The 25,899-nt window shown below is 46.3% G+C and overlaps 1 protein-coding gene across 1 annotated transcript in view; it reads left to right on the forward strand.

The window, feature by feature from the left end:
• Nucleotides 1–4,617: 4,617 nt before the first annotated feature.
• RAB32 (RAB32, member RAS oncogene family) overlaps nucleotides 4,618–25,899 on the forward strand; it is a 104,032-nt gene continuing 82,750 nt past the window's right edge. The window contains exon 1 of the mRNA XM_069769161.1: nucleotides 4,618–5,127. Coding sequence (XP_069625262.1) covers nucleotides 4,899–5,127 — 229 coding nt within the window. The 5' untranslated portion in view covers nucleotides 4,618–4,898. The remainder of the gene's footprint in view (nucleotides 5,128–25,899) is intronic.

Consider the following 25,899-nt stretch of genomic DNA (forward strand, 5'->3'; position numbering starts at 1 on the left):
CTTATGCGTGCAAGACCCGGCCAATTACCAATCGATCTAGAAATGGTAATTCTGAAACCAGACGCAGAAGTTCAAGACTCCAATTGGGATATCATACGGCAAAAGCAGTATCGCCAAGTGCAAGAGAGTGTGGAAAGAAGCCTTCAGCAAACTAGAGAAAGACAAGAGCGAACTTTCAACCAGAATGCTCTAGCGACCCCATTAAGACCGGGTGACCAAGTGCTCAAGAGAAATCGTCGAACCAATAAACTGGACAATCAGTGGGAAGCCGTACCCTACACAGTTTTACCAACAAGAGTGGATAATCCTAAAATGTGTCTCATTAGCAAAAACGGAGGCTTAACATCTGTACTAGTGTCAAGAGACAATCTTAAATTATGTCCGGAAGCATTGAAAGAGCCAGATGTTGTCCAGCCAGAACCAGAAGTTATTCAACCCATACAGGTTCAACCAGTAAAGGAAAAAGAAGAGGAAGTGTATCACACCTGTATAGGAGACTTTCCCAAAACCCTACTAACATACCATGGTGCAGTAGTGGTTCCCATGGTGGCCTTTTACCCAACACCGAACCCAATACCAGAAGTCCCAAGACAGGAAGAGGCTGACCCCGTACTACAGGAGGTTCCAGGCCAGGAAGAACAGATTCCTGGTCAGAGTAATCCCATTCACGGTGGACTTGCCAACTCCATAGTCGTGGAATTATCTTTAGCAGAGCGGGCAGATACTACATCCGCAGTAGACAGTAGTACACCACATGAAGAGACACCGCTATTACGTAGATCACAGCGTAGTACCCAGGGTCAATTACCGGCCAGGTATGCAGATTACCAACTATAAAGCTCATAATGTGAATTGTATATATGTTATGCCGTATATAGTTAAACAGAAAATGTAGTATAGTCATTGCTATCAGTCTGCAACGTTTAAGCCCAGTGCCTACAGAGACTTGTCTGTATGAACTTATTGCATATTCTTGAACTTTTTATCAGCCCGGAGGCACTAAATCAAAGCTCCGGAAAGACTGCTTTTTGAACTTTGCTTTTTGCTCTTTTTGAACTTTCTTTAGACTTTATATTGATAACTCCGTTGGAAAAATGGAACTAAATTCCTGGACACTAAGTACAGTGCCGTTCCTAATACCTTCAAGGATAGAACTGTATTAATGGACGCTATTTGAAGTGACTTTTTACAGAACTCTATTTTTGTTTCCTTGAGTGGTTTTTGTAACTTTTCATTTTTAAGACTCTGTACATATTAATTGTTATTTCAAAATGTTATTGTCCCACAGTCCCGGAGTACTGTTCTTAACTAAGGGGGAATGTGGCACCCCTAGGGGTATTTGCCACAAAAATAGTTACTGACAGTAAGTACAAATACTAAAATAGCAAGACTGCACTACCACCTCCGGCCAGAAGGGGGAGCTCCAGAGACTCCCCTTGATCCATTCTGGTCTGAGAGAAGAAATGGCAGTTGGGCTAAGGAGCTGATAGTGAGAGGTCATACAGTTGAATCTCTAACAGCCCTGTGACTGTTACCAGGCCTAAATCACCGGCCTGAGGAGAAGAGGGATAGAGAAAAAGGACATTGTGAGAACCGGGTAGCATTAATCACTACCCAAAACAGGCGCAAAGACGGATACCGGATCCGTGGCTGTATTCATTATATATAATACAGCAACCGGAAAAACGTGAGGTGATATCAGCTTCACTAGGGTCGGATGCAGCAACAGACACAGAGTTCAGCGGTACTCCCAGAGGGGGTAAACCGATAAAAGGACTCGGGTTGCCCGTCGAACCAGGACCCGGAGGGGACAGATTGGGCCGGCAGCCAGTTCACATACAGCAGCAGGGCCACACAGAAATTGCGCACAATAAGAGGCGAAGACCCCGGCAGGGTCAAAGTAACTCAGAGTTCCCATACAGACTCCGGTGACAGGACTGGTTGTAAATCCTTTTATGTTAAAGTAAACTGGTTAAACGTTTCAGTGCCTCAGTCTTTCATTTGGACAATAGCCATCTATCCAGGATCGAGATCGTCACCGCTGGGAGAACCTGCTGCTGATCAAGTAAGTGCCTGTCCCCTCACGATACCCCTTACACTGTGCATTGCCTGAGGCCACAGCACCGGGTCAAGCCACCCGTGACATCCCCCTCAAGAGACAGACTCCATTGGTCCGATGCTGGGTATCCCGGTCTCCTGGGCGTCACATATATAATTCCACATGTGTTAATTCATAGTTTTGATGCCTTCAGTGTGAATATACAATTTTCAGTCATGAAAATACAGAAAAATCTTTAAATGAGTTGTGTCCAAACTTTTGGTCTGTACTCTACATACAAAATCAAACACGTCAGGATGGTCCAAGAAATACATCTAGATATATGGGTGTAAGTATGAGGCATATGGTGATAGAACACAAAGTACGAAGGACTAGGGTTACTAACCGTGTGTTTCTACATATCGTGTGTCCGTGGGCGAAACATTATAACATGTCCATTTTTTGCCATAAGCAGGGACGGCAAAACGTCCCGCACAAATGCACACGGAGAACACACATTAATGTCATCCATGTGACACGCATCGGCACCAGGGAAGAAGTGTTACAGTAAGTGCTGTTCTCCGGCGGCTGGTGCTGAAGCCAACTGTCATCATTCTCCCCTGTTCTGCTGGCGAGCAGAGAATGATGAGCGTTATATTAAAGTCCGAACGACAGCAGGTGGGGGCTTTTGGGACTCTTACCATCATCTGACACCTGCTGCCGCTAATAACAGTGACAGTAGGTGCGGATGATCTGGGTATTCCCCAACCACCACCTGTGAGGGGTCCCCATGCAGTTTTTTTTCTAATTATTTAAATAACTAAAAAAAAAGGCTTGGGGTCCCTAGCATTTTTGACAACCAGCCAAGCTGAAGCAGACTGCTGGGGGCTGGTAATCTCAGGCAGATAAAGGGCCAAGTATATTGCCCCCCAGCCTAAAAATAGTGGCCTGCAGCTACCCAGAAAAAGCGCATCTATTAGATGTGACAGTTCTGGCGCTTTGCCCAGCTCTTCCCACTTGGCCTGTGGCGGTGACAAATGGTGTTCATATTTGTGGGGTTGATGTCACCTTTGTATTGTCCGGTAATATCAATCCCACGGCTTAGAAATGGAGGTGCATTTATACACCTATCCATTACTAATCCCATAGTTGTATTGTAAATAAACACACAGCCAGAATAAAGTCCTTTATTTGAAATAAAAAAACACACTTTTACTTTTTTATTTAAGGCTACATTCCCACAATGAGCTTTTATTGCATTTTTGATGCTGCATGCTTTTCCCGAGTTAAACTCACAGCGTCTTACAGTTCCAGCAAAGTGGATGGGATTTATAGAAATCTTATGCCTGCTGTGCTTCTTATTTATGCTGCGTAAGCTCACCTGGGTGCATATTTCAAATCCGCATTTCAATTTCTCCTGCGGGTACACTGAGTTCTCAGTACAGATCTTCCCACAGACTTACATTAGATGCGGAATATCTGCAGGTAAAAAACGCTCATGTTTTTAGTGCGTTTCATTAAAAACACATAGAATCTCCACCTACATATGTCAATAAGGTTCATCAAAATCCAAATGCCAGAAAGTTTCAAAAACAAGCCAAAACCACAGTGTAAAAAATGTGATAAAACCGCATGTTACAAAAACGCACACAAACGCAATGAAAAAAAGCAAGTCACCTAATTTAAATAATAGGTGCACAAATTCTGCAACATTAAAAATGCAGCAAAAGCTCATCATGGGAAAGTAGCCCGAGCGTGTTTTATAGCATTTTTTCTGGTTGTTTCCCCAGCGCTAATTTAACGTTTTGCCTGTGGGGTTTTTTCAGCACCTATGGGGCGTCTTTTTACTGCCGTATCCTGCATATTTTTTTTAGCTCCATTCAGCAAAAGAAACCACAGGTGTTTTTTTAAAGGGAACCTGTCACCCTGAAAATCGCGGGTGAGGTAAGCCCACCGGCATCAGGGGCTTATCTACAGCATTCTGTAACGCTGTAGATAAGCCCCCGATGTTACCTGAAAGAGGAGAAAAAGACGTTATATTATACTCACCCAGGGGCGGTCCCGCTGCTGGTCCGGTCTGATGGGTGTCTCAGGTCCGCTCCGGCGCCTCCCATCTTCATTGCAAGACGTCCTCTTCTGGTCTTCACGCCGCGGCTCCGGCGCAGGCGTACTTTGTCTGCCCTGTTGAGGGAAGAGCAAAGTACTGCAGTGCGCAGGCGCCGGGCCTCTCTGACCTTTCCGGTGCCTGCGCACTGCAGTACTTATTTAGTATTTAGTGTTATGTGGAATTTTGCGCAGAATTATCTCCTAAATAAACATAAAACCTCTGTGCACATGCCCAAAGAATTATTCAGGAAAAGAAAAACTCTTCCAGAAACCTTGCAAAAAAAGGAGTTTCCAGAAACAGATTCCGCCTGAAATACCGGTTGTGAAGCCTCCAAAAACACCTCAGTGTGAACGAGCCCAATGGGGACGGTGAGCGCCACAGCGCATGAGGTACCTGTACCTGCCGCGGGAGGGGCGGGGCCTGTGTCTGGGGCGGGGCCTGTGGGTTCTGCACAGCTCGGGACCCTTCAGCTATAACATGGGGCAGTGACAGGACCAGCCGGCTGCTTGTGCAGCTCCTCACCGCGCCTGTCCCCTCCCTCCTCGCCCGGAGCCTGAGGCGGCAGCGAGCTCGGCCGCTTCCTGTCCTGTGACTTGCAGTCAGGTGGTTGGTTCCCAGAGTAACTGGGAGGAGAGAAAAGTGAAGAAAAAAAAAAGTTTGCGTACAGAAAAGTGAAGCGTGAGCTGCGCGGCTTTTCCGTCCGTGCAGGCAGCGGGGGATGCGGACATAGCGCTGTGGCTAGGCAGTGACTACATGGCCGGGGAGCCGGGTGCAGCCGCGGGGGCCCCGGAGCGCAGAGAGCACCTCTTCAAAGTGCTGGTGATCGGAGAGCTGGGTGTGGGCAAGACCAGCATCATCAAGCGCTACGTGCACCAGCTCTTCTCCCAGCACTACAGGGCCACCATAGGGGTCGACTTCGCCCTCAAAGTCATCAACTGGGACAGCAAGACCCTGGTCAGACTGCAGCTATGGGACATCGCAGGTAGGTGGGCGGCAGCTGATGGCTCCAACAGAAAGACTTGTCCCCGCTGGGGTCTGACCCAATCTGGGTCTTTATTGTGCAGGGATCTGACTGCTTCACTCGTCAGATGTCCTGATCCTCTTCATGTATCAAGCTTGTAGCAAGACTTCACCTTTAGGCCAACTGGCACCTAGTAGTTAATGTTTAACCCAATGTGACCTATAGCAGACATTTATGACACCTTATCTCACATCTATAGCTTGTAAGAATGTAGCTAGAAATTAGTGGGCCAGGGCCACCCCATGTATTACATAGGCACCCGGTACGATTCCTAGATCGCTGTGATCATCTGCTATCTCCAGGGTGGGATTTGTACCCTGAGCAATCATGTGATCACCAGGGTGGGCTGCATTTAGAAAGGTGGTCATCCCCACAGAGAGGGCGCAAGCTGGGGGTTGGAGACTCTGCAAGGTGCCTACAATCAGCCATCCGGAATAAGGCTAGGTTCACATAAGCGTTTCTGTACGCAGTGTATGATCTTACGCATGATGCAAAAAAAAGCATGTTCATGCGTTTAAATGTGTATCGGCATGCGGTTGCGTTTTTTTTATGCGCATGGTGGAGGTGGTGACATCATTTTCTGGACATGCGCAGTCTAAAGTACGCATGATGCATGCGGATCGTACGCTGCACACAAACGCTAATGTGAACCCTGCCTTAGTCTGGGTTTGTGGCGCCACGAAAACTGTGCAGCTTCTCTGACTTGCAGTTGAGTGCTGTAACTGTCTAGCGCTGAGTTGCAGATAAGTTGCACATAAGTCACATGTTGCGTATGATTTGCACCTTAATATGACAGTTGAGGCACACAAGTGATGGAAAATTCAACACTTTTGAAATCCTTTTTCAACTCTTGCAGTTGGATTGCAAAATGTTTAGCAATGCGGGGCTTAATTTGGGATTTGGATGGTTGGGGCTGAATAAGGGCATGGTGACCCCGCTTTTCAAATTCATGATTGAAGAAAGGGCTCATTCAGACACTTGAGCTCTGACTGCTAATACAAGGACTGGCCATGGATCACCTAAGCATGAGCACTCCATGGATTTCTGAGGCTGGCGAGAGAGCTGCTAACAGTCTGAGCTTTGTGGCCTATAAGCGTGGACATCTCCTGAATTAAGAGGTGTGCTCTGCACCTCCTTAATAAATCAGGTTTGACAATCTACAATCTGGCTTCCATCCACACCACTCCACTGAAACTGGCCTAACTAAAATTACTAACAACTTATTTACATCCAATGCAAAAAGACCCCTTTCTATACTCCTTCTAGACCTGTCTTCTGCCTTCAACACAGTTGACCACTGCCTCCTACTACAGTTCCTCTCTTTAAGTCCTTCAAAGCTCTGTCTTAGGACCCATACTCTTCTCAATCTTTACCCTTGGCCTGAGACAACTCATAAAATCCTGTGGCTTCCAGTACCATCCGTATGCTGATGGCACTCAGATCTACAGGTGCTTCTCACTAAATTAGAACAGAATCAAAAAGTTAATTTATTTCAGTTCCTGAATGCAACAAGTGAAACTCGTATAGAGTCATTTCAAACAGAGTGATCTAGTTCAAGTGTTTATTTCTGTTAATGTTTGATTATGGATTATAGCCAATGAAAACTGAAGTCATTATCTCAATAAATTGAATTAACAAAAAACACCCACAAATGCTTCCTAAGTGTTAAAAAAAAGTCCCTTAGTCTATTTCAGTAGGCTCCACAATCATGGGGAAGACTGCGGACTTGACAGATGTCCCGAAGGCAGTCATTGACACACTCCACAAGGAGGGTAAACCACAAAAGGCCATTGCTAAAGAAGCTGGCTGTTCAGAGTGCTGTATCCAAGCATATCATTGGAAGTTGAGGGTAAGGAAAAAGTGTGGTAGAAAAAATTGCACAAGCAATCGGGATAACCGCATCCTTGAAAGGATTGTTAAGAAAAGGCCATTCAAAAATTTGGGGGAGATTCACAAGTAGCGGACTGCTGCTGGAGTCATTGCTTCAATAGCCACCACACACAGACGTATCCAGGACATGGGCTACAAGTATCGCATTCCTTGTGTCAAGCCACTCATGACCAGTAGACAACCCCAGAAGTGTCTAACCTGGGCCAAGGAGAAAAAGAAAAGGACTGTTGCTCAGTGGTCCAAGGTATTGTTTTCAGATGAAAGTAAATTTTGCATTTAATTTGGAGATCAAGGTCCCGAAGTCTGAAGGAAGAGTAGAGAGGTCACAATCCAAGCTGCTTGAGGTCTATGGTGAAGTTTCCACAATCAGTGATGGTTTGGGGAGCCATGTCATCTGCTTGTGTACGTCCACTGTGTTTTATCAAGACCACAGTCAGCGCAGCCATCTACCAGGAAATTTTAGAGCACTTCATGCTTCCCTCTGCTGACAAGCTTTTTGGAAATTGAATTTTCATTTTCCAGCAGGACTTAGCACCTGTCCACACTGCCAAAAGTACCACTATCTGGTTTAAAGCCAACAGTATCACTGTGCTTGATTGGCCAGCAAACTCGCCTGAATTAACCCCATAGAGAATCTATGGGGTATTATCAAGAAGAAGATGAGACACCAGACCCAACAATGCAGACTAGCTGAAGGCTGCTATCAAAGCAACCTGGGCTTCTATAACACCTCAGCAGTGCCACAGGCTGATCGCCTCCATGCCACACCGCATTAATGCAGTAATTGATGCAAAAGGAGCCCCAACCAAATATTGAGTGCATTTACTGAACATACATTTCAGTAGTCCAACAGTTCAGATTTTAGAATCATTTTTCAAGCTGGTGTTATAAAGTATTCTAATTTACTGAGATAATGACTTTTGGGTTTTCATTGGCTGTAAGCCATAATCATCAACATTAACAGAAATAAACACTCAAAATAGATCACTGTTTCTAAGACTCTATATTATATGAGATTCACTTTATGTATTGAAGAATTGAAATTAACTTTTCTCCAGTCACCTTCCACGACAGCGGTACTGGAGGATGTCTCCCCGCCCTAATAGGGGACAGGAAACACAAAGAGGTTAAATACCCTCCCCTTCCTGCCACCTCCAGTGTTTTTCCTGTCCCCTTTTGGGGCATGAAGAGGTCCTGCGGTAGTGCTGCCGTGGCCGGCGATCGGAGCACTCGCATCTTACCTAGCCGGGCAGCCTGGGTCGGGATGTATCTCCTCCCTGTAGCGCTGCTTCCGTCTCCCCACATGGTGCGGACTCGGGACTTTTCTCCGCTCCTCCCGCGCTCCTTCGGGAGTAAAGCGGAGCGGTGTGGTGCAGTCGGGGTCCCCGCGCGGCTCCCCGGCATTTTCCTCCTCGCTTCTTGGCCGGAAGCAGTGAACGCGCGAACCGGAAGTACCCGAACTTCCGGTTCTCGGCATGTGCGTTCCAGCGGTGGAACGCACGCGCGTCAGGCTGCAGTTTCTGTTGGCGGCATAGCGGTCTTTCCCCTACGCCTGGGACCGGGAGGAGAAGCACAACATCGGACGCAACTGCCACGGTATTTAACCCTGGTAGTCACCTCCAGGTAAGGCCCCCTGTCTGACTGACTGGACTTCAGTACTGACTGACCATGGAAGGTGACAGGTCTATCTCTGCTTCTGCCGAGCCCTGCGTCCTCCCTCCTACCGTGAGTAGTGGGTTAAGGTCCCTCTATCCTTGTATTCCTTAGGGTGCCATATACTTAGTCCCCTTCGCTCTCTTTTCTAGGGAGACAAGGCCTCTGCCCCTAGGAAGGACAGATCTTCCAAGACAAAAACGGAAGATCGTAAATGCGGTGTTTGTGCATCAAAGCTACCTTCTTCTTACAAGAAGAGACTGTGCCAGCCCTGCACCGATGAAATAATTCGCTCAGAACAGCCATCCTTGTTTGAGAGCATTAAATCCCTCATTAAACAGGAAGTGCAATCCTCGGTATCGGCCCTTTCCCAGTCTCTGTTACCTCCGCCTCCGCCTCCTAAAAAAAAGGAAGACGGCGCCGGTTTTCTCTGACTCAGATTCTGGTGAAGTTCATTCCTCCGGTTCGGAGGATTTGTGGGAGAATGAGGGCTCCACTTCCACCCCCAGAGAGGAGAGTAAAAAATATTATTTTTCCTCAGAAGACATACAGGAGTTAATCAGTATGGTCAGGGGGACAATGGGTGTTGAGGAGGAGGAGGAGAAGCCATCGGTGCAGGATGAGATGTTCGGTGGGTTGAAACCTAAAAAATTAAAGGGGTTCCCTATACATGAGAATGTACAGAGTCTCATCCTTCATGAATGGGAATCTCCTGAAAAAGGTCTTTCTGTTCCTTCTGAGCTAAAAAATCGCTTTTCCCTAGATGGAGATGTCTCTCTGTGGGATACACCTAAAGTAGACGTGCAGGTCTCTAGAGTGTCCAAAAAGACAACCCTCCCTTTCGAGGATTCGTCCCAACTCAGAGACCCTATGGACCGCAAAATGGAGAGTTTGCTAAGAAGATCGTGGGAGACTTCTACCAATCTCCTGAAAACAAACATTGCGTCCACCTGCGTGGCTAGATCCCTATTTCGTTGGCTCCGCACGCTGGAAGACCACCTTACCCAGGGAACATCTAGGGAGATAATATTAGATTCTCTTCCGCTTCTCCAGAAAGCTACGGGCTTCCTGGCCGATGCTTCGGCAGAGTCCGTAAGAGTGGCTGCCAAATCAGCAGTGCTCTCTAACTCAGCCAGGAGAGCTCTATGGCTCAAGTCCTGGAGTGGGGATATAACGTCTAAAACAAAACTATGTGCCATTCCCTTTCAGGGCCGCTATCTATTCGGGCAGGCCCTGGATGATATTCTGGATAAGGCAACGGACAAAAAGAAAGCGCTTCCGGAACAGAGAAATCCGAAGAAACGTTTTTTTCGTCCCTCAAAGGAGCAACCCTTCCAACGGGAATTCAAAGGGAAAGGCAAAACAGGACGCTGGAGCTATCCTAAAGGAGGGAAAGGTAGGAACATCCTGGTTCCCCAGTCCCAGCAGACCCCGGACAAACAGTGACTACGCCCAGGGCGTCGGGGGGCGTCTCTCGAGCTTCATCAACCAGTGGAGGTCCATTTCGTCGAACCAGTGGGTACTCGACACTATCCAAAATGGACTGAAAATAGAGTTCGAGAGCCCTCCCCCTCATCACTTAAGGATAACCTCGTTACAGTGTCTCAGTCCTCAGGGCGCATTCCTTTCCGGCCTCCAGAACTTACTCCAGGAGGGAGTAATTTCCCCAGTACCTCAGCAAGAAATTGGCAGAGGACATTATTCCCAACTGTTTCTGATCAAGAAACCTTCGGGGAAGCACCGAATTATAATCAACCTGGAACCCCTGAATCAAGTAATAACTTACAGGAGGTTCAAGATGGAGTCGGTCAAAACAGCGATCCCTCTGATAGGACAGGACTGGGAGATGGCTACAGTGGATCTGAGGGACGCTTATTATCACGTCCCTATCCATCCAGAGTTCCGAAAGTACCTAAGATTCGCAATATCTCAGGATCGGGAGATGGTACACTACCAGTTCAACTCCCTTCCCTTCGGAATCGCCTCAGCTCCCAGAGTCTTTACAAAGATCATGACAGAAGCCATTATATTCATCCGTCTCCAAGGGATCTGCATAGTACCCTATCAGGACGATCTACTCATTGTCGCTCCCTCAGTTTCCCGCCTCAGAGCCGACTTAACAAGATCTCTGGAAATCCTAAAATCATTGGGTTGGATCCCAAATCTAGAGAAGTCGGACCTTCGTCCCTCCAGGAGGAAGAAGTTCCTAGGAGTCCTTCTGGACTCAGAGTCGAGGAGTTCCTTTTTGCCCAGAGAACGTCAACTCGATCTGGTACAGAAGATTTCGGCATTCAAAACCCTGAAGGCTCCTACTCTACGACATTCTATGTCGGTGCTGGGATCTCTAACATCTTGTATCCAGATGGTACCTTGGGCACAAGCCCACTCGAGAGCTCTCCAGACTCATGTCCTATCATCCTGGAACGGTCAGCAGAGTTCTCTCTCCAAGAGAGTTTGCCTTCCCATTCATGTCAAGACATCCCTGACATGGTGGCTACAGGTTCGCAACCTAAAAAAGGGGGTCAGTTGGGATCAGATCCCACTAAAGACACTAACATCGGATGCCAGTCAAAGGGGATGGGGAGCTATAGTCGAGGGATCCCATTTCCAGGGCACCTGGGGCCCAGACATCAGAGCAAGCTCCTCAAACTTCAGAGAACTGAAAGCGGTAGAAGAAGCATTAAGAGCTGCATCCTCCCTTGTTCAAGGACACCATGTCAGAATATATTCCGACAACATGACCACGGTAGCATACCTGCGTCATCAAGGAGGCACAAGATTCAAGAAACTAAAGATTGTAGCCTCAAACATTTTTTTTCTGGGCGGAGAGAAATGTTCTCTCTATCTCAGCAATTCACCTGAAGGGGTCAGCCAATACCCAAGCAGATTTTTTGAGCAGAAGGGATGTGCATCCAGGAGAATGGTGTCTGGACCAGGAGGTCTTTCTCTCCCTGATTTCCAGATGGGGGATCCCAGAGGTGGACCTTTTTGCCAACGGTCAGAATGCCAAGCTAAGATCTTATTTCTCGGTAAATATGACAGACAGAGCACTGGGCATGGATGCGTTCTCTCACCCGTGGAGGTTCAACCTTGTTTATGCATTCCCTCCGATCCCATTGATATCGAAGACTCTACAGAAGATCAGATCGGAACGAGTTACGGCAATTTTGATTGCGCCAACATGGCCAGGAAGGAGTTGGTACAGCGCCCTGTTAGACATGGCTCAGGAAGATCCAGTGTATCTACCCCAGAAGGAAAATCTTCTTCGTCAGGGTCCATTGCTGCATCCAAACCTTCACAGATTGAATCTTTCGGCATGGCTTCTGAGGCCGAGATACTAAAGGCAAGAGGTCTCTCGGATGGAGTAATTCATACTCTCCAGAACAGTAGAAAACCCATAACAAATGCTATTTATGCCAAAATCTGGAAGAGGTTTTCATCTTGGTATCTTCCAGATATTCCTGACCCTTTTCATCCAAACATTGCCAAAATTCTGGACTTTTTGCAAAAGGGTCTGGAGTTGGGTCTTAAGCCTAACACTTTAAAGGTACAAATTTCTGCACTTAGCTCCTATTTCGATCAGGATCTAGCCAAACATCGGTGGATCAGGCGCTTTGTTACTTCAGCAACTAGAATCCGTCCCAGAGTTCTCAACAATACTCCTCCTTGGGACCTTAATCTGGTCCTTAAAAGTCTAACTCAAGATCCTTTTGAACCTTTATCTCAGATTTCATTAAAGGTTCTTACCCTAAAAACGGTCTTTTTAGTGGCTATTACTTCTGCCAGACGGATAGGGGAACTACATGCTCTATCCATACAAGAGCCTTATTTGAGGGTAACATCTGATAGTATTATCCTGCGTCTAGACCCTACTTTCCTACCTAATGTTACATCAGACTTTCATAGAGGTCAGGACATAGTGTTGCCCTCATTCTACCCGGATCCTTCTAATGTGAAGGAGGAGTCCTTCCACACTCTGGATGTCCGCAGAGTGGTTTTACATTATCTCTCACAAACAGAGAGTTGGAGGATTGACCAAAATCTCTTTATTCAACTCTCCGGGAAGAACAAAGGCAAAAAGGCTACGAAAAATACTATCGCCAACTGGATTAAACAAGCCATATCTCTGGCATACTCATCCCAGAATCTACCACCTCCTCCATCACTGAAGGCCCATTCTACACGGTCGGTGTCAACATCATGGGCAGAGAGAGGTGACGCTTCTACGGAGCAGATTTGCAGAGCTGCCACCTGGTCATCAGTACATACGTTCACCAGGCACTACAGGCTTGATTTCAACCGGGATTTAACTTTCGGCAGAACAGTTCTGCAGGCGGTTGCCCCCCCCCCAGAAATTATTTGTTGGTACTACTCCAGTACCGCTGTCGTGGAAGGTGACTGGAGAAAATAGAATTATTCTTACCGTTAATTCGGTTTCTAGGAACCTTCCACGACAGCACTAATTTCCCTCCCTATCTGATGATTTATTGGATGATTCCTGCACTTAAGTGGTAACTATACATACTACTGTGTCCAGAAAAAACACTGGAGGTGGCAGGAAGGGGAGGGTATTTAACCTCTTTGTGTTTCCTGTCCCCTATTAGGGCGGGGAGACATCCTCCAGTACCGCTGTCGTGGAAGGTTCCTAGAAACCGAATTAACGGTAAGAATAATTCTATTTTTGATATTCTAATTTTGTGAGAAGTACCTGTATGTTCAGTAACTGCACTGCCTCCTGCAGCTCAAACCTATTTCCAAAATCCATCCTTTCCTCAACCCTCATTCTACTAAAATTCTTGTGCATGCCCTCCTCTCCTGCCTCGACTACTCCAACATCCTCCTCTATGGCTTACCTTCTAAGGCTAGGTTCACACTGCGTTACAGCAGCCCGTTCAACACATGCGTTAAACGGGCTGCTGTAACGTAAGTGCCGACTTTGGCACATCGCTAGCGCCGACTTTGGCACATCGCTAGCGCAGCCCGCGTCCCCGGGTCCGTCACTCAATGACGGCACATCCCTAGCACACGCCCAACCGGGTCCCCTTTAATCCCTTCCGCGGGATAACTAAATACCAGTCCACATGAACCCACTCGGGGTCCAGGACCGCTTACGATTCCCCCCCCCCCGATCAGAGACGCCAGCCTCACCAACTTTGAGGACCCCCCCCCACGCCTACTGCCATGACAAGTAAATAATATAAGTGACGGATATGAAAAATTAACACCCAATAAACTTCTATTGCCATGATTACCTCAAAGCCCTCTGCACATTTATACCCAAACCAGTTGAGCCCTTGTTTAATAGCGACCTAGATAAAAGAAAAAGAAAAAACAAGGAAAAAAGGGAGGGTGGGAGGGAGATTCTTGTCACTGAAGGGGAACCTAAAATGGTTGCCCAGCTAAGATGGCTCCTGTTATTTAAGTTACTAGCCATAACCCCACCGCTAACCCCGCCCCTCACCCTAAGCTAAGAAGCCCCGGCCCATTTACTTTCATAAATTAACCCCTGCAGTACTTCCCTGTTACTATAACCTCAGCTTCTTCAATCCCTCTCAACCCAGTACGGCCTCACTTCTCAGAACTAATCTCTTGATTGCTTCCATCATGTAATCTCTGGTCCTCACAAGACCTTATTTGCTCCTCACCCAAGACTTCTCCCAAATATCCTCCATCCTCTGGAATTCTGTTCCACAACATGTCCGATTAGCCACCACATTTGGATCCTTCTCGGCTTTGGGAAAATATCCGCCGCGATCTCTAATGCGCACGCGCGGCATCCCGCGGCCATTTTCCTGAAGCCCCGTGCAGCAGAGCACTCGATCTGCGCACGCGCGGCCCCAGGAAGATGGCCGCCCCCACCGACGAAAGGGATGACAGCGCAGATTGCGCGCTGTGTCTTCACCACTACGCCACCAACGTAAAGCTGAGGAAGAACCAGCGATGTCACCACGCCCTCCCGACCTGACCAGCCTGATTGACAGGCGAAAACGGCGACTTTGGTAAGTTATTTCTCAGCATACATGGGGAATCGGGGTACACTACATACACTATAGGAACACACAGCGCAGGCCCTATTTAACAGTATTTATAGCTCAATCTCAAAAAACGGGGTGACAGGTTCCCTTTAATAAAGCTTACAACCTGCAATGACCATGTTGCCTCCTCAACACCTCCGGAGCCACTAAAACTCCCTAACCTCTTCTTCCCCATCATCCTGTAGAATGTAAGCCCGCAAGGAAGGGATTGAAGTGAGTTGCACCAAAAAAAAACAACAAAAAAGCAGCAGTTTTTTTTTAATAAAAATAACATTTTGTATCTTTGTCTAAAACATCTGGATAACCAAGTTGTCGAGGGAAAAATAAGACTTGAAAGAGAAAATAACATAAAAAAAAGTCTCAATTCTTACAGCGAATAAGACATACCGTATTTTTCGGACTACAAGACGCACTTTTTTCCCCCCCAAAAAAGGGGGGAAAATTGGGGGTGCATCTAATAGTCGCAATGCAGGCTTACCATGGCGGCAGAGGTGCGGGGATGAGGAGGCGCAGTAAGCGGGGTCCCTTTCTCCGGTGAGGTGATGCAGCAGCCCGGTAAGCAGCAGAGCCGGGTGAATCCTGTTATCGGTGGGGGCGGCCATCTTCCTGAAGCCGCGCGTACGCAGATGAAGTGCTCTGCTTTCCGGGACTTCAGGAAAATGGACGCCGCGATCTCCATCTGCGCACGCGCGGCCTCCCGTGGCCATTTTCCTGAAGCCCCGGGAAGCAGAGCACTTCATCTGCGCACGCGCGGCTTCAGGAAGATGGCCGCCCCCACCGATAACAGGATTCACCCGGCTCTGCTGCTTACCGGGCTGCTGCATCACCTCACCGGGGAAAGGGACCCCTCTCACGCCATACCTCTCACTGCACCTCCTCATCTCAGCACCTCCTCATCCCAGCACCTCCTCATCCCAGCACCTCTGCCGGTAATCACTGCTGCAACCCTCCCATGGACACCAGGCCGTGGCATCGCCCACCTAAGCAGGAAGGGACCCTGCTTAGGTGCACGTCACACCGCATCACCCCACCTCTGCCGACACCATGCCTCCTGTGACCCTGCTCTGCCACCGCCAGCCCTCAGGTAAGATACTGTACATTCGGACAATAAGACGGAACCCCATCTTATAAAAAATCTTATGGTCCGGTGTGTCTTATAGTCCGAAAAATACGGTATATGCTAAAGTCACTAAAACAAAAAAAAAGCTAAATTACTCCAGAAGAGTAAAACTGGAATAACAACAATGGTAAGTTGGGGCCATAGGCCGGAGCCACACTACCATATAACACGATAAAACATGTCATAGCACTCAGCCCAGTGCCACTCTATGGGGCAGATCACATCTGCGATTATTTTTTCGAACCGACTTTGCGATACAATTGGCAACGAGACTCGGCTCACTTGCACCCATACAAGTCTTGGTGTGCGTGAAACATCGCACTGCACTCAGATATCGCCCAAGAGCAGTGCGATTCCCGCTGGCAGCAGAGATGGAGAAATTACTTTCTCCGTCTCCTCTCGGCTGTGCTGCAATCATGTCATGCGAGAGCAGCACAGATCACGGACACTCAGATCACACTCGCAGCAGAGCAGGAGCTGAGGGTCATTAGCTCATCGCATCGGATGCCATGCACTAGTGTCATTCCAGCCATAGCGTGGAAGTTCCTGTCCGCCATGAAGTTGCTCCTCTGACAGGCCGCACAAGTTCAAGGGGTATTCAGATAGGAATACATTATTGCCTGTTTGTAGAGTAGGCGACCACTTTTAAATCTATGGAGATTTGAATGCTGAGACATTTGTCCCCGCTCAGCTATGCCAGTCCTTGAGCATTGTAGTTGCCAACCTTTCAGAAATTCCTGGACAGTCCGTAAAAATAATGCACTAGTAATAAATTGCGTCCACAATCCTTTTTTTTTTTTTTTTTTTTTTTTTTTTTGAGACTAAAGAATTTTTTACAGATTATTTTGACTAATTATTTTACCGTGAGTGCGGCTGGTGTCTTCATATCAGAGTTATGGGCTGTAGACGTGACATTTATAATGTATTATGGTTTTGTATTAGTGTGTCAGTAAAAATATATTGTCTATCCATGATTTACAGACATGTGAATGTGGCCTTGGTAGTCTGGGAGGTCATAGAAATTGTGATTTCATGCATCTTGGAGCCAGTCTGGTTAATGTAAGATGGATATGGAGTGCCCATGCACTAGGCGGTGGTCTCCGTACTACTAGAATCCCCTTACACAGGTATCTTATTTGTATTTGAGGAAATGATCGTTACTCCCAAATTATGGAATTTTCTTAAACTCTGGATATAAATATTTACTTGGGCACATTATACCGATGTGTTGCACTTCTAAGTAGCTTATATTGTAGAACATATGGCCTGTAGAAGTCTTTTGGATCGTGATCAAATACAATAAATATGCTGCTAGACATTTCAGCACATACGAAGATGGGACAGGTTAGTAGAAATGTTGGCAAACGAGAATTCAGTGTTAATCTCACTCTGAGCGACAGAAGGGCGGCTGCTATTAAAAACCAAAATCTAAGCAGAAGAGATTTGTCACTACACTTTCAGAATGAGCATCACAATGAAAATACATTGTCAGGTACTGGCAATCTACACTGACAGCGAAAGGAAAGTGCAGAGAGGTAATAAATGACTTGTAGGTGTGAGGATGTGGTTCCCTTAGGTGTAAGCTCACATGTGGCGTCTTTTATAAAGCGTATTTGGTGTGTAAAATACGCAGAGTTCTACAGTACCAACATAATCTGAGATTTGTGAAATCTCACGCACACGCATGTTGAATTTTTTGTTTTATTGCTGCTTATTTTGAAGCCTGCCATGATTTTGCTACAACTTAACGCTTGCCATTCAAATGAATGGGTAAAAAACACTCATTGTACAAAGCGTTTTTTTTTTTTTTTTCTAACTCCACTCTGGTATTTGATACAGGGAAAAAAAGCTGCAAAAATGCAACATGTGAGCATCCTCTAACATCGGGAACTGGTGCTGTGTATCAGAATTTCCCTAAGTGAAGCTAAAGCTGGCCATACTCTACTGATCTCATACACACGAGCACTCAGTTTGCCTGAGCGTTCATGTGTTTCCCATGAAGAGAGGAGAGAAAGGCACTAAAGACTCCTGGAAGCCGCTTATCTCCCCTAAATCCAGTATTGTCAGCTGTTGAATTTCAATATTCCCAGTCCCCCCACCCAATATCAGATGTTTGGCCTGTAGAATATCCTTTGGGAACCTGTCACCCCCAACCCCCCCCCCCCCAGGCGTTAGAAACTAAAAGAGCCACCTTGTGCAGCAGTAATGCTGCATTCTGACAAGGTGGCTCTTTTTTAGTTATTGGTGCTGTAAATGCTCTCAAATGTCTCTTCTCGGCGTCGGGCGCCGCCTCCTCAGCGCTGTTTTCAAATCATCCAACGCCTGCGCTCTTTTGTCCTGCCTGGGGCAGGCGCAGTGAGCGCTACCCGTCTGACCTCATATGCAGTCTCGCAGACTGCGCCTGTGCGGCTGCCCTGCTTGTGAATCCCAGCCCCACAATGTGAATAAATCATAAGACACTGGGGCCCCTAATGTGTGGAGCATCTCATGGGGCCACAATGTATGGAGCATCGTATGGGGCATAATGTATGGAGCATCTCATGGGGCCCCTAATGTGTGGAGCATCTCATGGGGCCCCTAATGTGTGGAGCATCTCATGGGGCCCCTAATGTGTGGAGCATCTCATGGGGCCCCTAATGTGTGGAGCATCTTATGGGGCCCCTAATGTGTGGAGCATCTTATGGGGCCATAATGTGTGGAGCATCTTATGGGGCCATCAACCTTTATGCAGCATTGTATGAGGCAAATGTTTCTATGGAGCATCTTATGGGGCCATTATTAACCTTTGTGCAGCATTATATGGGGCATATTTTAATATGGAGCATCTTATGGGGCCCATCATGACCTGTATGGAGCATTATATGGGGCTCCTGATTCAGTACGGATATTCAAAAACACTTAACCTACTGATGTCTCAATTAATTTTACTTTTATTGGTATCTATTTTTATTTTTGACATTAACCGGTAGCTGCTGCATTTCCCACCCTAGGCTTACACTCGAGTCAATAAGTTTTCCCAGTTTTTTGTGGCAAAATTAGGGGGGTCGGCTTATACTCGCGTCGGCTTATACTCGAGTATACACGGTAAGTTGTGTCCTTTCGGATTCCCTTCTTGGAGCATACTCTGCACCGTTTTTGTGATCGGCATGTCCTCTGTTTGGGGAACCTGTCCTGGGAAATGTTGACCTGGGACAATACGGGCACTATCAGATTCAGAAGTACTGGGGCCTTCACCTCCCCGAGTGCCAAACATTAAGGCCTTGATGACTTACTCCTGAAACTGAAGGAAGGTCCCCATATTGCCTGCAGATCGGGACAGCACAAAAGCATTGTACATTGCCATCTGTACAATATGCACGGACAATTTTTTTGTACCATACTTGGCTTTTTGCATGACACTGTATGGTTGGAGGACCTGATCTGAAAAATCCACACCCCCATGTACCGATTGTAATCCAAGATACAATCTGGCTTTGGGACTTGTGCTGTGGTCCCACGAACAGTGACAAGGGAGCTGTTGTCACGGTGTATGGTGGTCAGGATAAGGACATCCCTTTTGTCCTTATACTTGACCACCTACATGTTGTCGCTGCATTGGGCTCTGCTTTCCCCTTTTCTCAGCATTTGCCCAATTAGCGGCTTAGGGAGGCCTCGCTGATTTTTTTTTTTTTTATCTTTTTTCGCACGGTGCCACATGCAGCTGTACCTCTGGCAGAGAGGGCCTTGAAGAGTGGGATGCTGGTGTAAAAGTTGTCAATGTAGAGGTGATAACCCCTATCCAGCAGTGGGTGCAGCAATTCCCACACAATTTTCCCACTCACCCCCTGGATGGGGGGCATTCAGGGGGGTTAATTTGGGTCTCCTTCCCCTCGTAGACCCTAAATCTGTGGATGTACCCTGAGGTACTCTTGCACAGTTTGTACAGCTTTATTCCGTACCTGGACCTCTTAGTGGGCAGGTATTGTCAGAATTTTAGCCTCCCTTTGAAGTGAACGAGAGATTCATCAATAGCGATGTCCCTCTGGGGTGTGTACGCTTCAGCAAATTTTTCTGTTGAAGTGTTCAACCACTGGCCGAATTTTATATAGGGGAGGACACTGCGCATTATCACTATAATGCAAAAATCTTTAGATCCCTTCAAATCATGTCCCTTTTCATGGCTATGCGGAATACTGGTGTAATGTAGAGAATATCAGTATTCCAGTACTGACGAATCTGTTTTTTTTTTTTTTTTTTTTTTTTTTTTTTATTATGCCCATATGCAGCACAATTCCCCAAAATGTCATCATCTCTGCTGCATTAACAGGGGTCCATCTGGCGCATGATGGCGTGGGATTTTGGGTGAAACATTGCTGGGCATACAGGTTCGTTTGGGCCACCATAAGATTTATTATTTCCTCACTGAAAAAGAATTTGAAGAAGTCAATTTCAGTGAGGCCAGTGGTGTCAAACTGGATTCCCGAGCTGCTGCTGAAATCCGAAATGACGGGCTGAACATTTTCGGGGGGTGCAATCCATACGGGATCGATTGCTGCAGGAGTTGCCTGGGTCCTAGGGCGTCTTTCTGGAAGTCCTTCCTCACCAGATGAGGGGGAGGAGGAGGAGGATGATGAGGAATAGAAGAATGTGGGATCTTCCTCACTGGCTGAATCCGTGTCGGAAGCAAGGATGGCGTAAGCCTCCTCTGGTGAATAGCGCCTTGTTGACGAATGGGCCATTTTAATTTTTTTCCCAAACCCTTGGGATGTGTGTGTAAGTGGTGCTTTTACGCGTGTAATGTGTGGGGCTTGTGTATAGGGTACTCTTTATTATAACAAAACAGAGAAAAAAGTAGAGAGGTAAAATGTAAAAGAAAAAATCTAAAGCAAAATCAGATTTAAAAAAAAAAAAAAGTTTGTATAAACAAAAACAGACGTTCACTACACTAATGCCCTCCCTATAAATTTATCTGACGCAAATTCTTTTTTACAAAAGACAAACTGACATCACCAACAATGTGACGTACGCTCCTCTAACGCACTTTTTATGCAAGAAAAAAAAAGCTACCTCCCTACCTATAAAACTACTCTGTATTTTTTATTTTTTTTCTACTAAGACAAAATCGGTTGTCACTAACGCTGCGACGCCAGCTGTACTAACACGCTACCACTAAAACTACGCTGTAATTTTTTTTTTTTTTTCTCTAAAACATCGGTCGTCATTAACGATGTGACGCCGGCTACGCTACCTTGCTATGTCTAAAACTATGGTGTAGTAACTACTATTATTGTTTTCTAAAAAAACTTGGATGTCGCTTAGACTGCGAAGTCCGCTACACTAACTAGCTAAAGAAAAATTCCCATGGCGCAGTCTCTGATCAGCAGCGATACTGATCAAAGCGCTGCGGACACAGGAAAAGCATGAATGCTCTGCGCGGGATGCCGCGCACAGGAAAAAAAGCGCAAAAAAGTGCACAAAAAAACAATTGGAGGGGTACTGGAACAGGGATGGGGGAGAAGGGAAGGGGTGGGGGAGGTGCTGCTGCTGTGATCACAGGCCTCACACAGCAGGCAGATGGCAGCAGAGAGCACAGTACAGAGCTGGAAGCTGGATCAAGATGCTGAAGCAGGAGATCGCAGGGACGACCGCTCTGCATGCCAAATCTGAGAGAAAGATGGCGTGCAGGGCGGTGATCGCTATTTTAAATTAACCCCTTTGGCGCTGATTGGCTAGAAGCTATTGTTCAGCCAATCAGTGCCATAGGGGTTAATCAGGTGAGGTGACATGGCGATCACCCCACCTACTGTGACGGCTGTGATTGGTGCTACGTCACACAGCACCAATCGCAGCCTGTCACATGCTTTTTTTTTTTTTCGAACTTTGTCAGCTTTGCTGTGATTGGCTGGTGAACTCTCACCAGCCAATCACAGCAATTGCCGACGTGGGGGAGGGGGGGGGGTGATCAGCTCCTCGTGGTGACGTGCCTGGGTGGTCTGCTGTTAGAAACAGCCATCCTCACGCGGTTACTGCGAGATGCAGCGCGGTGACCGGAAATAGCAGCGCCGTACTAGTACTGCAGTTTGCGGGAACGCAGTTCCTGCAAAGCAGTACTAGTATGGCGCATGTCAGGAGGGGGTTAAAGGACTTTATTCAGGCTGTCTTTATTTACCATATAACTATAGGATTAGTAATGGACAGGTGTCTTATTGACACTTCTCTATTAGTAATCCGTGGGCTTGATGTCACCTGACAGTACAAAGGTGACATCAACCCCACAAATATTACCCCACTTGCCACCGCTACAGGGCAAGTGGGAAGAGCTGGGTAAAGTGCCACAATTGTCGCATCTGGACCTCGCCAGCCTGAGAATACCAGGCTGCAGCTGTCTGCCTTTTTTTCTTGTCTGGTTAACAAAAATAGGGGGACCCCACGCTGCTTTTTTTTTTTTTTTTTGCTAACCATCCAAGTTAAGCAGACTGCTGCGGCCTGGTATTATCAGGCTGGTAAGGGTCATTGATATTGGATCTATACCAGCCTGAAATACCAGTCCCAGTAGTCTGATTCACTCTGGCTGGATAACAAATATAGGAGGGCCCCACACCATTTAAAAAAAACAAAAAACTGTATATATATTTATTAAAAAGGAGGTCTCGCTCTGCTTTCCTCCTTTTTTGTGTCATGTACTTCCAGCTGTCACAAGATTTACCATTATGTAATTTAGTACACAAGCATAGTAAGCTGCGTTCCCAAGGCTATGTGCACACGTTGCGGATTAGGCTTAGGAATTTCTGGTGCTGATTCTGCCTCTCCTGGCAGAAAACGCACCTGCGGTTCCGCAGCGTTTTTTGTGCGTTTTTGCTGCGGTTTTCGTGCGGATTTGCTGCGGTTTTTACCCCTGCGGTTTTCTATAATGGAATGGGTACAAAAACGCTGCAGATTCACAAAAAAGAAGTGACATGCTACTTCTCTTAAACCGCAGAGGATTTTCCGCAAAGAGTGCACAACATTTTTTTTTTCTCATTGATTTACATTGTACTGTAAATCAATTGCGGATCTGCAGTGTTTCTGCACCTCAAAAAATGCTGCGGATCCGCAGAGAATCCGCAACGTGTGCACATACCCTTAATACGCATGTTACTAGGAGATAATGAGATAATGCAGTTTTACTGCCTCTATTGATAGAGAATGGGTAATTTACGCAGCGGAGACTAGGCATCTCCGCTACATAAATTAACATGCTGCGGTCTGGAAAGACGCGCGGCATGTCTGTCTCTGTGGGTGAGCTGTGGGCATGGGATTTCTTGAAATCCAGCTGTAACAGCTGGATGCTGCAGGTTGGACATTGTGGATGTATGCAGCGTCCAACCCGCAGCATTTACTGACCGTGGGAACATACCCTAATATATCTGCAACTTACTATCAATTAGCTTTATTTCAAGTGACAAAAAAAAAAAATGCATGTAAAAAAACACACAAACGCAGATGACCTGCCAATAACCTCAGATGCAGATGAAATCTGCATCAAATCCTGAGCAAATACTGAGCCATTCCTGACCATGGGAACATAGCCTTAAAGTTAAAAGTCATATCCACCAACTATTGACAGCCCATCAGTGTCTCTCCTGCTGCTTCTGAGATCTATCACTGCTCAGTATAAGCTGCAGCTGTCAGGCTGGGTGTTTGGATGTTGAATAGTCTTGGATTCATGAGCGCTCACTTTTTACTTAGTATTACTTAGTATTAATTTTACTTCTAGGGCACTTTTCAGACATCATCATCGCTGTCCCCATTAGGGCTGACTGTCTAACTTCCCTATGAGTATATTTTGAGTGGATTTCATGCAGTTTGTATAGCTGAATGCTTTGTAAAGGGCTCGGTTACATTGGTCTTTTGAGAGGCCTAGTTTTGCTTAGTGACAGTCCTGCTAATAGTTACGTTGTGGACCTTGCAGCAGTTATGCAGGAAGCTGTTGAGAAACACTTGGTGAAACTTATGTAAACTGTTTTTATCCTAAATGTAAGTATTTCACTCACCTCCACATAAATTCTGTTTCTACTTAGTCATGATTATATAGGCCAAATAATCCTAATTCTCCCTTTTCTAAGCCACACTCAAAACGTGTCTGAATACTGTACAGGGAGATTTTTTTTTTTGGGGGGGGGGTGGGGGCAGGATTGGTTGGTATGGGCATCAGTTCTCCATGTTCAGTTTGTTCACAGAGGGTTTTGTATGCCATGCATTAGGATTACTGTGTGTAATTTTTGTATGAGGTGGTCCTGTTGCTGACTTGCACTTTCACTCTCAATTATATTTATCTTGCACAAATGACAATAAAAACACAGCAAAATAGGCTTTGTAAGCCGCTTTTTTACTGTCAAGAGAGCAGGTTTTGCTTGCAGAAAAAAACGCAATTTGTGAACATCACCATTGTAACAAAGGTTATATAGGCTAAGACAAAGGAGCTCTCTGAGGACATCAAAACTGCTATTACAAAACACAAGACTTCCAAAGGGTATATGGCCATTTCCAAAGACCTTAGTATAGCAGTTTCAACAGTGCGCAATGTTTAAGGCCGACGTCACACTGGCGTTATAAACGGCCGAGTGCAATGCGATAAAAAATCGCATTGCACTCGGACCAATGTTACCAAATGGGGCCGCTCCCACCAGCCGACTTTTTGTCAACCGTTTTCCTCGGTCCGAGACAATCGCAGCATGCTGCGATTGTCTCGGACCGAGGAAAACTCTTGGCTCATTCGCACCCATAGGCTTATATGTGAGTGAGACAGCGCACACCACTTGGATATCATCCGAGTGATGTGCGCTATAAGCGGACCCCAGCAATGGAGAAGATGGAGAAATTCATTTCTCCGCCTCCTCCGCACAGACGCATGACACTCGGCTCCTGCTCTGCTGCGAGCAGGAGCCGAGTGTCATTAGCATATTGCATCTGATGATCTCGCATCGGATGCGATACGCCAGTGTGACGCCGGCATAAGGCTATGTGCACACGTTCAGGAATTCATGCAGAAAATTCCTGTGAAAATCCGGACATTTCTGCCAGATTTCCGCATGAAATCAGCATGCGTTTTTTTGCGCGGTTTTGACGCGGTTTTTGCGTGTTTTTTGCGCGTTTTTTTCCGGACATTTCCCAATGCATTAGACAGTGGGAAAACCGCGAAAAAACCGCAAAATTAATGAGCAGGTTGATTATTTTTCCGCAATGCGTTTTTCATGCGGAAAAACGCACATCATGTGCACAGAAATTGCGGATTTCATTAAGAATGATTGGATGCTTAATGTATGCAAATTATTTGCGGTTTTATAGTGCAAAAACGCTAAAAAACCGCAAATAATCTGCAACGTGTGCACATAGCCTAAGGGTATGTGCACACGTCAGGATTTCTTGCAGAAATTTTCCTGACAAAAACCGGACATTTCTGCCAGAAATCCACATGCGTTTTTTACCGCGTTTTTCACGCGTTTTTGGTGCTTTTTTTTTATGCGTTTTTTCCCAAATGCATAGAATAGCGGAAAAAATGCAGAAAATCCGCAAAATTAATGAACATGCTGCTTTTGCAGGAAAAAAACGCATCATGTGCACAAAACATGCAGAATGCAGTCTAAATGATAGGATGCGTTTTTAATGAGGTTTTTATAGCGTTTTTACCGCGAAAAACGCAAAAAAAAACCGCAAAAAAACCTGAACGTGTGCACATAGCCTTAAGAAGTTTGCCAAGCATGGAACCATCAAGAACCACCCTGGAATAGAGGGAAAGAGGAAAATTGACAAGAGATGTGTTCAGAAGTTGGAGCGAGTGATGGAAAAAAGTACCATGTCAAACATCGAAAGAACCGAAGACCAACCGGGAACTGTCTGGGGTCATAGTTTAAACAAGAACAATAAGCTGCACACTAAGGCTATGTGCACACGCTGCGGATTACTCTGCAGATTTTTCGGACTGATTTTGGTAAATCCGCACTGTGGATTACCTGCGGATTTACCCCGGTTTTTCTGCGGATTTCACCTGTGGTTTTACACCTGCGGATTCCTATT

Source organism: Ranitomeya imitator, chromosome 5 (assembly GCF_032444005.1).
Source record: "Ranitomeya imitator isolate aRanImi1 chromosome 5, aRanImi1.pri, whole genome shotgun sequence".
NCBI classification, from domain to species: domain Eukaryota; kingdom Metazoa; phylum Chordata; class Amphibia; order Anura; family Dendrobatidae; genus Ranitomeya; species Ranitomeya imitator.